We start from the raw sequence: 17,047 nt of genomic DNA on the forward strand, positions 1-17,047 counted from the left end.
ACCAGGCTTCCAAAACACCTATCCTCATAGCAGGATCTGTGGATACCTACAGCTGGTGTACCCTGGGAGAAAGAGGCAGCACCTACTCTGGGCTAGGTAGTTATTGCTGATGTCTAGACCCAACCCACAGAGTAGGTGGCCCTAAAGCAGTACCATACACTTATACTCACTTCAGGCTCTTCAACCAGAGTCTGAGGCACTGTGTCACTGATGAGTCTGACTACTCATACCTTTAGAATGTTGAAAACAAGGCTATACCAGAGAAACACCTGCCATCAGATTAGACGAGCTCTATTACCCACCTGTCTTACTCTTCAGCACCAGCTCTGGAGGGAGCCTATCAGATAGCAACCCTCAAGGCAGAGCACCCCTGGAGGTACTAAGTGACAGTCTGCCAGGGGATTACTTCCTCTGCTGCCACTCTTTAAATGAACTAACTGTCTTCACAAAACAATTGGGCACAAGAAGACTCCAGACATGCGCATCCATCCATTTAGCCATTTACAGTTTCATCCTAGATACATTTGAAGCAGGTTCTGTCCACAGAGTCCATCAAGGAATTCTCCTACTGAAGTGGAAACCTACTGTCGCTGTGAAACTCAATGGGCTGTACTAGCACTGACACCTACGGGAGGCAACTAGATCATGCAGACAGGTCTACTGTGTATATAATGCCATACCTCAGTTTCCTAGATTTGCACTCAATGTACATACTGAGTAGAGGGAACATTCTCTACATAACCAGAAACATGAAACTACCTTTCTGTAGTCAGATCACACAAATTGCATTTTATAGATAAAAATAGTACATTCTTCACACAGACAATTTCAATAAATAAGAGCTATTAAATAACACACTTTTTGGACAAAGGGAGTGTGGAATCACATGGATGCAAATAGACTGGAGGGAGAGTTGGCCATTTGTAGCTAGACAGTATTTCACAATTGCCCATTCTCAGAATGTGGCCTTTTCTAGCAAAAGGGATGGGTTCAAGGTTTACTAAGATTAGAGGAAGAGAGATACCATTTACAGCATGCTTTCCTCATAGCGCAAAACGGTACAGCTGGCAACATACGAAGTACTGGGCAGCCATGAATTCAGAGTATGTGGCCAAGGGCCTTCCGCTCTGGAACGGACCTTGATAGATGGAGCAACAACAGCATATCTGGTTGTAATTTTTCTGGTTCGTAAACTAGACAGAGCTCTAGGGACCTGACCTTTGTTGTGATGAAGCAAAAGTCGCTCTGATGAATGATTTGCATGAAATCTCATTTGAGATTTCTCATTGGTCGATCTGGCTTCGGCATCTGTGCATTTCCTTGATAGTGCTTCACTGCCTTCTTTGAGAATAGGATGTGATCCTAGTCACAGCTGCTTCTGTCAGTGGACTCCGACCCCAAAGAAAGAGAGCAGTCCTGTGAGCTGGTACTGCAGCTCATGCCAGAAATGCTCATACAGGCAGCTTTCTATGTGCTGCCTTCTCACATATATCATTTGAGTTCATGTGCTGCCCAGCCCCGGTGAGCAAATCTTACACCCCTGAAACACAATACAAATTTGACACATCCTCACTAGAAAGTTGCACCAGTGGCTGAAACTGGGGACAGCCTAAGAGAAGACTTGCTGGTACACACACCGTGAGATGTGAGTTTGCTTCAATGATTGTGCGAAGTGTTGTTAAGTTGAATAGGTCAAAGTTAGTCCGGTTGTGTTGCCCAATGAAGGGTCCAGGAAGAGATGATGTTGCAGCCTCCTGTTGTGGGCGAGCTTTTTTTTGTGGAGACAGTAGGTGGAGTTGTGTGAGCTCCCAGCCCTGAGATAGCTTGTTGTAGTGAATTGACTGTCTGTTGAACTGGTGGAATTCTGTGCCATTGCTGTCTGCATCTGAAGAATCAGATGGCAAATACAAGCAGAAGTCTGAGTCCACACTGCCGGCTGTCCTTGGAGAGCCTGTGCTTGATGCATAGTCACTAAGTAATGAGGAGTCTAGCAGCATGTTCTGCAACATATTTACTGGCATTGCAGGGGTTCCGGCAGAAGCAACTGAGCCTACGAGACCGGTCTCTGGAATTGGCACTGACAAACTCTGTTTGGAAAGGCGTACAAGCTGCACACTTGGTTGGAACTGGGAGCAGTGCAAGAAGAGGTTGGCGGGTGCACACACAGTGGTGCGTGAAATATACTCTCTGGTAACGTCACTGCGCAGGTCAGCATGGGCAGTACGTTGGAGTCGGGTGGAAGGTCCATGCAGGGAGCATGGTGCTCCCTCATGCTCTTTGCTAGCTCTACGTTTGCGAGTTGCGAGGTGGGCTCGCTCTCTCAAGACCTTCACATGTGGACTGGCCTCCGCTGCACCTGGAATTATTTTGTTTCTCTGGTGCAGCAGTCTGACACCTAATGCCCGTTTTATTGCGCCCACTCCACGGCATACGTTACACCTGACCAAGTCTGACAGGCAATTGGAACTCTCTTTGGATGTTCTGCTGCCAGTCTGCACCTCACTGCTCATGGTCACCTCTGATGCTTGGTTAGTTGCTGGATGCTGAGTGTTCATTACAGGTACTGATGCTGTGCTGATTGCCTGCTCCTCACTGCTCACACTTGGTTCTGTTGCTGTGCTGATTGTCAGCTCCTCACTGCTCACACTTGGTTCTGATGTTGTGCTGATTGTCAGCTCCTCACTGCTCACACTTGTTTCTGATGGGGTGCTGACTGTTTGCTCCTCACTGCTCATACCTGGTTCTGTTACTGTGCTGGTTGTCTGATCCTCACTGCTCACACTTGTTTCTGATGGGGTGCTGACTGTTTGCTCCTCACTGCTTGCACTTGGTTCTGTTGATGTGCTGATTGTCTGCTCCCCACTGCTCACACTGGTTTGTGTTGGGGTGCTGACTGTCTGCTCCTCACTGCTCACACTTGGTTCTGGTGCTGTGCTGATTGTCTGCTCCTCACTGATCACACTTGGATCTGGTGCTGTGCTGATTGTTTGCTCCTCACTGATCACACATGGTTCTGATGCTGTGCTGATTGTCTGCATCTCATTAGTTTCTGATGCTATGGTGCTTACCTGCTCCACATTGATCACAATAGGTAATGATGCTGTGCATCTTGCCCCAGCCTCAGTAATCCTGTTCAGTTCAGATGCTCTGCTGACAGCCGGCTGTAAACTATTCACGCTTGCTTGAACTCTTTCTTGTGTCTTATCCCGACTTGCCTTAATTGCACTGCTGCGTTCCTGTTCCTCGCTATGTACTGTCTCCTTGGATACCCAGTTACATTCCTGCGCTTCAAAGACAATACTTGGTTCTGATATGCTACAATCTTCCCTCTCCTCTGTTCTAGGGATGCCTGTGCCATCCAAAGACCGAGAAATGATGTTAGTGTTGATAGTACTGGTAAATCTACAGGATTTCTCTCCCAAGGGCACTCCACACCGTCCCTCCATCCTGATTTCTGTATCCAGGTTCTGGCCTACTTTAGAACCCTGTTTACAGGTCACTGCCCTATAGGGGCTGTTTGTAAGGGCAGGGGTCTGCACAGCAATCTTCACAGTGGTCCTTTCAATGTTTTGTCTTCCCGCAGATTGCTTGGGCACTGTAAATCTCTGCTGGGCCGCTTCCAAGCCAAACGAGGCTCTCATGTGGCTTCCCTTGAGTTCGTCGGCCATTTCCTGTGATTGGAAGGCATTTGGTGGAGAACACACCTCTTCATCTTTTTGTATCTCCTCGAGACTGGAATCAAGCTCTAATGCAGCAAATACAGGACGTTTCTTGGCTATTGATACAACACATCTCTCTGTATCCCTTCCTGTTGCCTCGGCTATCCAACTTGGATTCCCAACCATAGTAGTATCCAGCCCCCCTGCCTCCAAAATCTCAGTGGTGCCTACAGCCTGTGGATTCAGTGACTCAGAAAGGCATGCTCTCTCTGCACCTAACAAGTCAGGGGAAGAGGGTCGGCCTGGAGCAGAGTGCTCACGCATGCCCTTGGAACCTGCTATTAGATGGTTAGAGGAGCCATGTGGTGATAAAAGATTAGTGTTGCTCACTTCTTGCACAAAATGTAACTCAGAGGTGGCCAATACATCGCTACCCGAAGGCTTCTTAGCACTTCTACTGTACTGCAGGGCACCATCAGCACCATCTTCATGTGGAACATGCACATCAAGTTTGTCAAAGATACCTCTGCCCGTCTCAAGGGGAGCCAGCACTTCAGGATTGTCCGACTCATTTGTAGACATAAACTGAGGTTCATAAAACTCTTCCCGTGGGCTTTCCTGGAGGGTCTTCTCCACAGCTACCATTTCTATCTGCACAGAAGACTCTCTTGAGAGAGCATCTGTTAGGATTTGGTGTCCCATCTTCTCACAGTCTTGTTCAGGTTGATCACAGTCGATGCTCTCGTCCTTCGAGTCTTCACTGAGTGTAAATACCCTTTCTCTACTTTGAATCTTGGCTTTTTCTTGATCACTGTATAAAATAGTAACATCTTCTGTCCTGATGCTACTGGCACATTCTGATAATGTCTGCCCATAAACTGCACTCTGTTTTGCAGCAGTTAGTTCTCCAAACAGGTACTTGCAGCATTGCTCCTCTACAGGGGCTACCACAGTCGATACCAGTTTCTGGCTCCGAAGACATGCAATCCTCGCACCTGGACCTTTACTTCCTGTGCTTCCCTCCAGAAGGGCTGTGGAAAGATGCTCCTCCACTGAGCTAACTTTCTGGGTCAGGTGTGCCTGCACGCCTGCTTGTGATGGTGTTTTTTCTTTGGATATCTCTGCATGTGAATAAAAACAGAGACAAGATATGAGAGATTAACAGATTATGCCATACTAATGAGAGACTGTTCAAAAAGCATACAGATGCCTGCCTGCCAAGATTAGGTTTTCTCTAACATAAAACCTCACCTACCTCTTAATTCATCAGTTCCTGAAGACAGGGGAGGTACAAGGGGTTCATCTATTACAAAATGTGTCCTTGGCTGCTCTGCTTCGATCAGAGGGCCTTCTGTCACATTAGAAGGGACCTGTAAAAATGACGGAAGAAAGATAACCTATTAATATGACTTTTACCTACAAACCTGGTCACTCTGATGCTTTATATGAAGGGACATCTAAAGGTAAAAATTATATACAGGTTACCCAGAATGTAGAAGCTCAGGTGGTTAATGACAGAGATTGTAAACAGCATATATAACCAAGGCAAACTAATCTACCATACTTGTGCCTGTAATCCACATCGTAAATATCAATACTAACCCCATAATCCAACAGCAAAGCAATGACAAAGCCAATAGGTTTTGTCCATGCAAGATCTATTGGCTTTGTCATTGAGAGGAGGGCCGGGGACTGGCCAGCGGGAGGAGGGTGGGGGTGGTACACGGACAGCGTGAGGAGGGCTGGGGTTGAGGAACGGTTAGCGGGATGAAGGAGGGGGTAGGGGACAGACAGCAGGAAGAGGGAGGGAGTTTGGGCAGCTGTGACGATGGGTGGAGGTGGAAAATAGACAGTGTGAGGAGGGCGGGGTGGGAAACGGGCAGACAAAGATGGAGGAGTGGGGGTGTAGGGATTGATAGCAGGAGGAGGGTGGGTAATGAACAAGGAGGGTAGGGAACAGTCAGCTGGAGGAGTGTGGGGGTGTGGAACAAACAGCAGGAGGAGGGAGGGGGTTGGGAAACAGACAGCAGGAGGAGGGTGGGGCAGGGGAACGGACAGTGGGAGGAGGCTGGGGAACAGGCTGCGGGTTGGGGAAGAGACAGCAGAAGGAGGGTGGGGGGTTTGGGAACGGACAGCGGAAGGGGGGTGGGGAACAGACAGCGGGGTGAGGGCAGGGGAGTGGGGAACAAACAATGTGAGGAAGGCGGGGCGAAAGGAACGTACACCGGGGGAAGTGGGACGGGGGATGGGAAACGAACAATGGGAGGAGGGTGGGTGGTTGAGAAACAACGGTTGGAGGGTGGGGTAGGGAACAGACAACGCCAGGCGGGTGGGTGGTTGGTCGACCAACAATGGTAGGAAGGTGGGGTAGGGAAGAGACAACGGGAGGAGGGTGGGTGGTTGACCAACAAACAATGGTAGGACGGTGGAAGGTAGGGAACGGACAACGGGATCAGGGCGGGGTGGGGAACAAACAATGGGAGATGGGTGGGTGGTTGACAAACAATGGTAGGAGGGTGGGGTAGGGAATAGACAATAGTGGGTGGGTGGTTGGTTGACAAACAATAGTAGGAGGTAGGGGTAGGGAACAGACAACAGGAGGTGGGTGGGTGGTTGGTTGACAAACAATGGTAGGAGTGTGGGGTAGGGAAGAGACAACGGTATTGGTTGACAAACAATGGTAGGAAGGCGGGGTAGGGAACGGACAACGGAAGAAGGGTAGAGTGGGGAACAGACAACAGGAAGAGGGTGAGATGGGGAACGGACAATAGGAGGAGGGCAGGGTTGGGGAACAGACAACAGGAGATTTGGGGTGGAGAACAGACAAACGGAGGAGGGTCAGGGGTGGGGGACACAGCAGGGGGTGGAGATGAAACAACAGAAAGTGGGAGGTATCGAGGAAAGAAACAATGAACAGCAGGAGGAGGGTAAAGGGTAAGCAACACGAGGGAGGGAGCAGCAGGAAGAGGTAGGGATAAGGGAAAGGGACTGCAGATACATGCATTCTATAACAGTGCTTAAAAAAGAGTACCTGCAGGAGCCTGCAGCAGGTTAAACAACACTGGCGGCAGACAGGAAGCGGTACTTGGTCAGTGCTCCATTGCAGGGACACACATGGAGCCCCAGGAGGAAGCCAAGGCAAAGAGGAGGTTATGACAATATCTCTAGTTAAATATATTTCAATTACTATTTAATTTTCATTAAGATTTAGATCTAAAATGAGATCTACATTACACATTGTAAAGATTTATACTCCATAGAAGCTTTAGAAACTTTTTTTTAAAGTTACAATTTTAAAACACATCATTTCATTCAAAGGATAAGCTACTAATTGACGCGCTTCTTTTGTAGAACAAACCTCATAATTCAGAAACAGTGGCAAAAAAATAAGACAACGGTTGAAGTGCAGTAAGGGACAAACCAATAACACATGGGTAAAATGTTGTATAGAGTCCTTACATAAATCACAAATTCTGTCCTCAGGAAGTAAACCACTCTAGGCACCTGTAACCATTTTTAACGGTAAAATATTCATGCGAAGCAGTAACAAAAATTGCTGAACTCTGTGATCTAGATTCCATGTTAAATAGGGTTGTAGCTGTGCTTCAATACATGGGGGTCCATCTTCTTTTTCCTAAACAGATCAACATGTCATATTCATGGAACTACTCATAATACTATATTTCAAATAGTTTTTATGTTGGACGCAAGACTTCTCCATTAACTCAAACTTTCTCAATTTAAAGTGCAGAAGTGCTTGATTAAAATTCTTAAAATGAATGTTAACCTTCATGTTCTGACCAAGTGCTTCTGCACATAGAAGACCTATTACAATGTTCTCATTCATGTGCAGAAGTAGGTATCCCCAGCATAGAATTGCAGCCAACGTAATTATATTAGTATTTGACAGGCCAATTTCAAGCCGTATTGCTTCAATCGAAACCACCGTATTTAAATTACAAATTTCGCGAAATTCCACTATTTTTTGTCTATAACTTCAATAGCATATAACAAAGTGGGGGAACCTTTGCACTATATACAGAGAGTAAATGATAAAAATGTCTTTGACCTGTTGCCTGATATAATAATAAAAGTGCATTTCCGTGGGCCATTGCTTTTCTTGAGAAATGCAAAATATGCTCTTTGTCTGATAAATTAGCGGAATTTGTTTCCAAAGCAAGAGTATGTATTGACGACTTCCATCTCCTCAATCCCTAAGAGCAATTGGTATTTCATATTCTTTCTATACCTCTTTTCCCAAAAAGTCATTACATTCGTTTTTTAATGTTAATTTTCAAGTAATGACTGTGAGTATAATTTTGCAAGCAATTTTCCAGCCTTTTTTGCAGACTTTTAGGGGTAAGGTCTAGGATCTCAATATCATCAGCATATAATAATGAAGCTATATTGTGATGGCGTAACTACGGAGTATCCCATTTCGTTTCATTCAGTGCTGTAGAAGGATCGTAAATATATCATGAAAATAATAAAGGAACTTACAGGCATTCTTGTTTTAGGCTTTTATTAGTTAAACCTTTTGGGGATATGTCGCGGTCACCTCCAAGTCAACTATGACACCAAGTAAAGGAATGAAGTGCTATTCTGATTTTTATGTTAGAACTCTGGTATATTGAAATCTCGGAGCTTACGCCATAGGTTAGGTCTGTCTCCGCGTTTGTACGTGGTTGAAAAATGAATATAGGCATGTTGACAGACATACCCTGTGATAGCATATCTTTCTCTAAAATCACCTGCAAGACTGATGTTATCAAAGGTGGAAATGTTCGGTTATAAGCCAGCTCTCTCCAACGGGATTATATTACCGCCGCCCCCCCCCCCCCCCCCGCCCAGTTTAGTAGATGATTCAAAACGCTCTTGGCAAATATTTTACTAATGGAATCTAGCAAAATTATTTACCTGTAGTCACTAGGTTGACTAATAGGACCTTTCTTGTTTAATGGCAGAATAATACTACCCCTCCATCAAGTAGGGACTGCGCCGGTTAAATAACAGCATTTGGCTAGGGAAGGCAGGTAGACCGACCACAGATCTTCTTCCAGCTTTATAATTTTACAGGGATTTGATCAGGGCCTGGTCTTGGCCAGGCTCTGATCAAGATGGGTCTAATCTGAGAAGATGGATGCTAATAAAAAGCAAGAAAACAAGAGTGATGATGGAGCCAATCAGTAGTAAGCCCTTGTTAAGCTTTTTCTTTTTTACAAGAGATTACGCAAGAGCTATGCAGACAAAACCTAAAAAGGTCTGTGTAGTAACAAAACTAAGGCAATATAGACCCTGTTATTTATTTGTCCAATTAAGACCATCAATGCTGATGGTATTCCCCTCCGGTGCTGATGTTGTTGGACATCCCATTGTTCATGACGAGCTCAGCTCGTCATGAGTGTACGAGAGGTGTACCTCATGATGAGCTGAGCTCGTCATGAGCATCGAAGGGGTTAAAACACTACCTATACAAATAATTATTGGTCTGACATGGCGATAAACATAATTTTTATATATACCGGCTGAAAGACAGAGTAACCACTCAAATCTGTCATTTGCCCCATTTGCACCTGTCATTCCATATCTCTCGCTCCCTATAAATGTCCACATAAGCCTACAGAGATTTCAGCAGAGGTGAAGGACGCGCTGTAGAGATAATGCAGAACACAAACTTCTCTTTTAAAAAATAAAATGTTTATTAGGTTTTTCACAAATCCAAAGGTACATACATTGTACTGACATCCGTGAACACACTCCACCATGCCAATGGGGAGCCCGGAATCCCGGAATCCCAGCACCATACAGCTATGCCTCCACTCTGGCTGTATTACATCTCGGTATATATCAAATATTATGAAGATACAGGTCTGTCCCCATCCGATGTAGAAACAATACAGTCGTGTCCAATATACACTGCTGCTAATGCACAGAATAGACCTGAAAAACATGAGTTATCATAACCATACAGTTGGGAGTAGCTAAATGATGGTATATGTGCCTAATGTGCACAAGTCCAGGAGGCTGGGCCGTTTTGGATTGTGAAAAACACAAATCTAAAGTGGGTGAATAACCAAGGAATTACTTTATTAAGACCAGGTGAGTCTCTTTTCCTGAGATTAAGAATGAACAATTGACTTAAATTTGTATCAAACAGTTTGAACAGTGTAGGGGACTGATTACAGTTCACTTTGAGGCAAATCTATGAAACAGCTCCTCTGGGAGAACCGTGGACTTGTATAAATAGACAAAAAAGTCAATTACCTACAGCAAAGACACTATTACAGAGGCCAGATGTTGGTTAAAGAGATACAGTCTCCTGGCACTTGGCACAGGATGAAGTACTACATATAAGCTGTGGTACTGAGCATATAAGGCTATGCCGGGGCATAAGAGCTCAACTTAGACATATGAGCTGTATTGCACAAAAGTTGGCTGTACACGGCATAGGAGCCTTGATGGGCCTGCTCATATCAGGCTCAGCTTTGGGGGTTGCAGAGCCAGTGGCGAATGAGCTAGTAATCTTTTTAGGGAGATTCCTGTTGACCTCACCTGTTTTTTGGATTATGACTGGAGGAGAGCAGAGTGCACAAGGTGAAAGAATTCAAGATGTTGGCTAGAGTACTGTAAGCACCTGATAGTAATAACATCACACCTGCACAGGGCCCACTCCCGGACGTATGCCAACTTTCTGTCAGATGTATTACCAAAAACACATCCAACACAAGATGTAGTTTGTTGTTGTGGTTGTTGTTGGCCGCAGTTTTATTACCATTATATACCAAATCATTTTTCTGTCCCCTGGGCATACCTTTTCGTGGCCAGGGTCATAAATCGTTATCATGGCTTATCATAAATCATGTGTCATATATCCTCTTTGTGTCATAAATCATTTGTGTCCCGATAACCCTAAATTGGGTGTCATAAATAATTAGCGTTGCTTGTCATAAATCATTTGTCATAAATCATTTTGTCGGTCATAAATCATTTGTCTGTCATCACTCATTTGCATATCAGAGGATCATACATCATGTGTTATAAATCTTGCGTGTACCATAAATAATTTGCGTCATGAACAGCCATAACTTGGACGTCATAAATCATTTGCGTTACATAGTTTTAAATCATTTGTCCTCCATCATTCTTGGTCATAAATCATTTTCTTGTCATAGAAGTGTGAATCACCATGACAGTTTGTTATTCTGCTCTCTTATAGGCGTATCTCCTTTCTTGGCACTATTGGGGTCCAACTTGTTCTGTTGGTTTCCAGGCCCCTTTGCGTGTGGGGGGTAGCCTCTTCCCGGAGTTAGGCCCCAACTCGATACTTTGCTAGTCTCTTTTTGTGCTGTGCCGTCCGGCTGGGTCTGGGCTGCGAGCGCAGTCTCAGTTTGCTACCGTTGCCGTCCGGCCTACTCAACCTGCCGTACGGCATCCCAGAGTGAGTGGCCCTCCTTCTACACACCGCCCCGTCGGTGTGCCTCCATAACCATCCGCTGTACCTCTCTTATCCGCCGCGAGGAAGGCTTACGTCGTCCTGCAGCTCCCCCCTCTCTGTGACGCTCGTAATTGAACTTCTGCTGCTCTTTATACGCAGCCTGCTGTCAATGGTGTGCTCTGCTCCCTCCTTGCCATTATAAAGTGGTACTCTCGTTCACCATTCAGCTTCATCAGCATCGTCTCAGCTCGCCGTGGGCCAAACATGAAAACAAAATTGGGAGACAGTCAGACGCAGCTTATGGAGGCCTGATACAGCACCCAACGCCAAGTAACCTCACCCGCTTCACCAGTGCCCCTTACGGGCTCCCAGCACTGACTCACCGGATATCAACTAGCAGCTGGAACCTGGCCTGCTGCCCTCATCTTGTCATATAAGCCACTTACTCCTGCATGTTTATTCAATGCGCATGTGCAGTGCAATTAATCACCAAAAAGAAAAACAACTTGGACTTCAGCAAGTGGCTTGTGGGCTCTGGTATCTCTCCAGCTGCTTGCCCCTGTGTGCTTCCCCACACTCACAAGCAAGAACCTATGCCTTGGATACCATCGTGTATTCCTGGCATTATATAGAAAATGGCTGCCAACAACCTGCCCCTTTAAGTTCAAAGCAGCATATTGGAGAGTAACCCTATTCCGCTGCTCTGGAGAATTCGAACTCCTGCTTTAAAGGTAGCGCAATGATTGGAGCTCCTGTGAGTCATCGGAATTAATTTCTACCTAAGTTTTACCTTTTTCTGCAGTGTTATGATACGAAGACTGGAGAAATCGTGCACTCTGCACTATACCTTGCACCATACATTGCTGGTATGTGTGGCTCCTGCTGTTAAACCGGCAGCACTGCTAACGCCTGCTCTGTACTGTGGAGAGGTTGTAGGAGGTCTGACCTTAGCTGGTAATAACCCAATATTCACTGAACTCGCACAGTTTGCCGCGACCCCTAAGTCCTTGTGATACAGAGGGAATCTGCATGGCTTATGTCTCAATACACACTGCTTTTGGACCAGTGCTCTGTGTTTGAATCACAGCTTCTAATACAGGCTGCATAGGTACATATGTCAGTTTTTCTGAAAGGTCTCAACTCCATTTGAGCCCCCCCCCCCTCTCATACCGCAAAGGTTGTGTCTGCCACGGCAAGGATCTCCTCGCATGGCACAGGTGTTTGGCATAAAAACAGCTTTTGTTTCCAATGCTTCATGAGACTCCCTTCCTCTGACAGGTCAATTTGGTTGTCAACTCGCAATTACCCATGTCCCTCCTGCACATCTGATCATGAGTCATGGGCGCAATTCAATCTAGTAGAGTGGATGCCCCAGATCGCACTCTCGCCCATGTCCCAGAGGACCAGTATATTCTAAGAAAACTGCTTGTGACATTCTCTTTTGGATTACCGTAAATCATTTCCATTTGGTAACATTTTTGCATTGGCAAAGAATCATTTGCCTTAACTTTGTAAGCGGCCAATCCAGCTTAGTATTTTCCAAATATTATTATTATTTATTATTATTATAATTATTATTATTATTATTATTTTAAATTGCATTTGAGATTTTGATATGCAGTATACCAATTAATTGCGCATTTCATTGTTGTATTTTTAAATTGGACATCTTGAGTTTCCATCCCCCCAACTCGACAGGGCTTATTTCGTACGTGGAAAGCTGACATCACGAGTTGGCCGCACCGGGTTACGTATTTGTCAAGCATTCGTTCCCCCAGGATATCTCGGTGCTGGGTAACAGATGTTTATTGTTATGAACAAAAGTTTGCCATCACAACATTTTTAAACAAACTTTATTTGTCCAAACGTACAAATAATGCATAGCCCCGACACTCTGAGTCTGCTACACACATTAGTAGATCGACAATAGCATCGTCAGACTTTTACAGAAAATACAAACACCCATCCCCCCCCATTCCCCCCCCCCCCACTGCGCTGCTGCCATTACTGATTTACAATAGAATATCCAAAACAAGGACATGCTAAGTCCACCGAACCACCACCTGAGCATTGCCAAAGATCCATCTGTCAGATTGTCGGGAGGGCAGCCTTTCCAGGTGGGGGGTCCAAGTCCAGCCCCCGAAAGTCGGCCCACCTCTTCCAGATCTTAAAGTGCTTATGGGGACACCCCCTGGCCAGAAATATAGGTTGCTCTAGTCCCATACAAAAGTCCATGCCATTCCTCCAGGCGTCCAACAGCGGGGCTTGGGGCGCCTTCCAAGCTTTAGCAATGTCTTGTTTGGCCAACGTCAGGCCTAGTAATAATAAATTACGCTTATATCTATTGCCCCCGACCCCCTCCATAACATGCAGCAAGGCCAATTTCGGGTCCTGGGGAAACTCCCAAGCCAACACCTCAGACAAGCACCTAAAAACCCCATTCCAGAATCTGTGTAGCGCTGAGCACCCCCAAGTAGTGTGTAGAAGTGTACCCACCTCTGATCCGCACCGTAGACAGTCGGAGGAACCAATCATGCCCGCCCTCCATAAACGCTCTCAGGTGAAATAAGTGCAATGTAGGTACTTAAATTGTATCAGTCTCAGGCGAGTGGAGATTGCTGCCTCCCTAGGACTCGCCAGGGCCTCCGCCCAGTCTTCTTCCTCTAAGTCCCCCACATACCCCTCCCACGCGGACTTAAGTCTTTGCAAGTCGGAAGAACAATAGTGGACCAACGTCTGATATATACAGGAGATTTTCTTGTCCGGCAATTCCCCCATAAATAGCTTGGCTTCCAGCGGACTAAATTCGGGAAGTCGCTCACGGTCAGTTAGGTAGGGCGTCAGTGCATGTTGAAACTGGAGGTATTTAAAAAACTGGGAGCGGGGCATCCCAAATTCGTCCTGTAGGTTCTGAAAGGACTTCAGGGAGCAGCCCGACATCACGTCTCCTAGGAAGGAGATTACTATCGCATCCCAACCCGAAAGCCCAGCAACGCGTCCAAGTGGGGCAGGCGACCATTGTGCCAAAGAGGGGTTTCTTGAGTAAGCACATTCCACCATCCCATTCTGCTCAGCGTTTGCCTCCAGACATAAAATACTACCTGCGTGGCAGATGGAAGGCGTCGCCGAAGCGGTGCAGAGTACAACAGTGTATGGACGGACGCCAAGCCCATAAAGTACAGATCAACGGCATAGGCCGGATCGCTCCTATCACCGTACCACCATTCGTTTAAGACCAACAGGTGTGCCGCTTGATAATAAGAGAGCACATCTGATGTGGCTAGCCCCCCTGTATAGGAAGATAAGAAGCACGTCCGTAACGCCACCCGAGCCATCCCCCCTCCCACAGAAACCCACCCAGTGCAGAGTTGATTTGTTGGAACCAGCGGGGCAGAATCCGATGCAGGTGATTCTGTAATTGATACACTAGGCGAGGGAACGCCACAATTTTAAAGATAGCTGACGTGCCATAGATGGTCAATCGATTTACAAAAGGGGGTGGTGATGAACAGAGTGTCTGAATTGAGCAGACCACTCTTACCCAGTCCAAAGATCAGGGCTTGATCCATCACCGTTATTTATCTCACTGCCCCATCCCAGCTCAGAACCTGGCTATATGCAAATCAGTCTGTCCCTGGCCCAGTGCATCATGGGAACAGGGCAGACTGAACTACCAAGCCAATTCTTTACCAGAAAGGAGACAAGCTACCAGGGACCGGTTTCTGGCATTTCAGCCTCTTCGGCCCGGCTTGCTTGAATCCTGATGGAGCAGTGAGAAAGGGACTCATGTCTGAGTATACCCTGCCACACCTATAGTGGCCAAAATCGATTTACAAAAGGGGGTGGTGATGAACAGAGTGTCTGAATTGAGCAGACCACTCTTACCCAGTCCAAAGATCAGGGCTTGATCCATCACCGTTATTTATCTCACTGCCCCATCCCAGCTCAGAACCTGGCTATATGCAAATCAGTCTGTCCCTGGCCCAGTGCATCATGGGAACAGGGCAGACTGAACTACCAAGCCAATTCTTTACCAGAAAGGAGACAAGCTACCAGGGACCGGTTTCTGGCATTTCAGCCTCTTCGGCCCGGCTTGCTTGAATCCTGATGGAGCAGTGAGAAAGGGACTCATGTCTGAGTATACCCTGCCACACCTATAGTGGCCAAAATCGATTTACAAAAGGGGGTGGTGATGAACAGAGTGTCTGAATTGAGCAGACCACTCTTACCCAGTCCAAAGATCAGGGCTTGATCCATCACCGTTATTTATCTCACTGCCCCATCCCAGCTCAGAACCTGGCTATATGCAAATCAGTCTGTCCCTGGCCCAGTGCATCATGGGAACAGGGCAGACTGAACTACCAAGCCAATTCTTTACCAGAAAGGAGACAAGCTACCAGGGACCGGTTTCTGGCATTTCAGCCTCTTCGGCCCGGCTTGCTTGAATCCTGATGGAGCAGTGAGAAAGGGACTCATGTCTGAGTATACCCTGCCACACCTATAGTGGCCAAAATCGATTTACAAAAGGGGGTGGTGATGAACAGAGTGTCTGAATTGAGCAGACCACTCTTACCCAGTCCAAAGATCAGGGCTTGATCCATCACCGTTATTTATCTCACTGCCCCATCCCAGCTCAGAACCTGGCTATATGCAAATCAGTCTGTCCCTGGCCCAGTGCATCATGGGAACAGGGCAGACTGAACTACCAAGCCAATTCTTTACCAGAAAGGAGACAAGCTACCAGGGACCGGTTTCTGGCATTTCAGCCTCTTCGGCCCGGCTTGCTTGAATCCTGATGGAGCAGTGAGAAAGGGACTCATGTCTGAGTATACCCTGCCACACCTATAGTGGCCAAAATCGATTTACAAAAGGGGGTGGTGATGAACAGAGTGTCTGAATTGAGCAGACCACTCTTACCCAGTCCAAAGATCAGGGCTTGATCCATCACCGTTATTTATCTCACTGCCCCATCCCAGCTCAGAACCTGGCTATATGCAAATCAGTCTGTCCCTGGCCCAGTGCATCATGGGAACAGGGCAGACTGAACTACCAAGCCAATTCTTTACCAGAAAGGAGACAAGCTACCAGGGACCGGTTTCTGGCATTTCAGCCTCTTCGGCCCGGCTTGCTTGAATCCTGATGTCCACCCTAAGCGTGGAAGGGTATTCTCAGATGTGAGACCCTTGCTCATTGCACCATCAGGATTCAAGCAAACCGGGCCGAAGACGGCTGTAATGCCAGAAACCGGTCCCCGGGAGCTTGTTTCCTTCCCAGTGTAAGAATTGGCTTTTGTAGTTTGGTTTGCCCTGTTCCCATCATGCACTGGGACAGGAACAGACTAATTTGCATACAGCCAGGTTCTGAAACTGGGATGGTGCAGTGAGCTAAAAAACGGTGTTGGATCTAGCCCTGATCTCTTGACTGGGTGAGAGCTTTCTGCTTAATTCAGAGACTCTGTCCCTCACCACCCCTTGTTGTAAATATTTTTGTCCACCCTAAGCGTGGAAGGGTATTCTCAGATGTGAGACCCTTGCTCATTGCACCATCAGGATTCAAGCAAACCGGGCCGAAGACGGCTGTAATGCCAGAAACCGGTCCCCGGGAGCTTGTTTCCTTCCCAGTGTAAGAATTGGCTTTTGTAGTTTGGTTTGCCCTGTTCCCATCATGCACTGGGACAGGAACAGACTAATTTGCATACAGCCAGGTTCTGAAACTGGGATGGTGCAGTGAGCTAAAAAACGGTGTTGGATCTAGCCCTGATCTCTTGACTGGGTGAGAGCTTTCTGCTTAATTCAGAGACTCTGTCCCTCACCACCCCTTGTTGTAAATATTTTTGTCCACCCTAAGCGTGGAAGGGTATTCTCAGATGTGAGACCCTTGCTCATTGCACCATCAGGATTCAAGCAAACCGGGCCGAAGACGGCTGTAATGCCAGAAACCGGTCCCCGGGAGC

General features: G+C 46.7%; 1 protein-coding gene across 3 annotated transcripts in view; it reads right to left on the reverse strand.

The window, feature by feature from the left end:
- Positions 1-769: 769 nt before the first annotated feature.
- LOC147677822 (uncharacterized) overlaps positions 770-17,047 on the reverse strand; it is a 273,081-nt gene continuing 256,803 nt past the window's right edge. For all 3 annotated transcript variants that reach the window (XM_086945478.1, XM_086945479.1, XM_086945480.1), the window contains 2 exons: positions 4,915-5,029; positions 770-4,780 (listed from right to left, as the gene is read on the reverse strand). In XM_086945478.1, the coding sequence (XP_086801604.1) occupies positions 1,533-4,780; positions 4,915-5,029 (3,363 nt within the window). In that variant the 3' untranslated portion in view covers positions 770-1,532. The remainder of the gene's footprint in view (positions 4,781-4,914; positions 5,030-17,047) is intronic.

Source organism: Lissotriton vulgaris, chromosome 12 (assembly GCF_964263255.1).
Source record: "Lissotriton vulgaris chromosome 12, aLisVul1.2, whole genome shotgun sequence".
Classification (NCBI taxonomy): Eukaryota; Metazoa; Chordata; class Amphibia; order Caudata; family Salamandridae; genus Lissotriton; species Lissotriton vulgaris.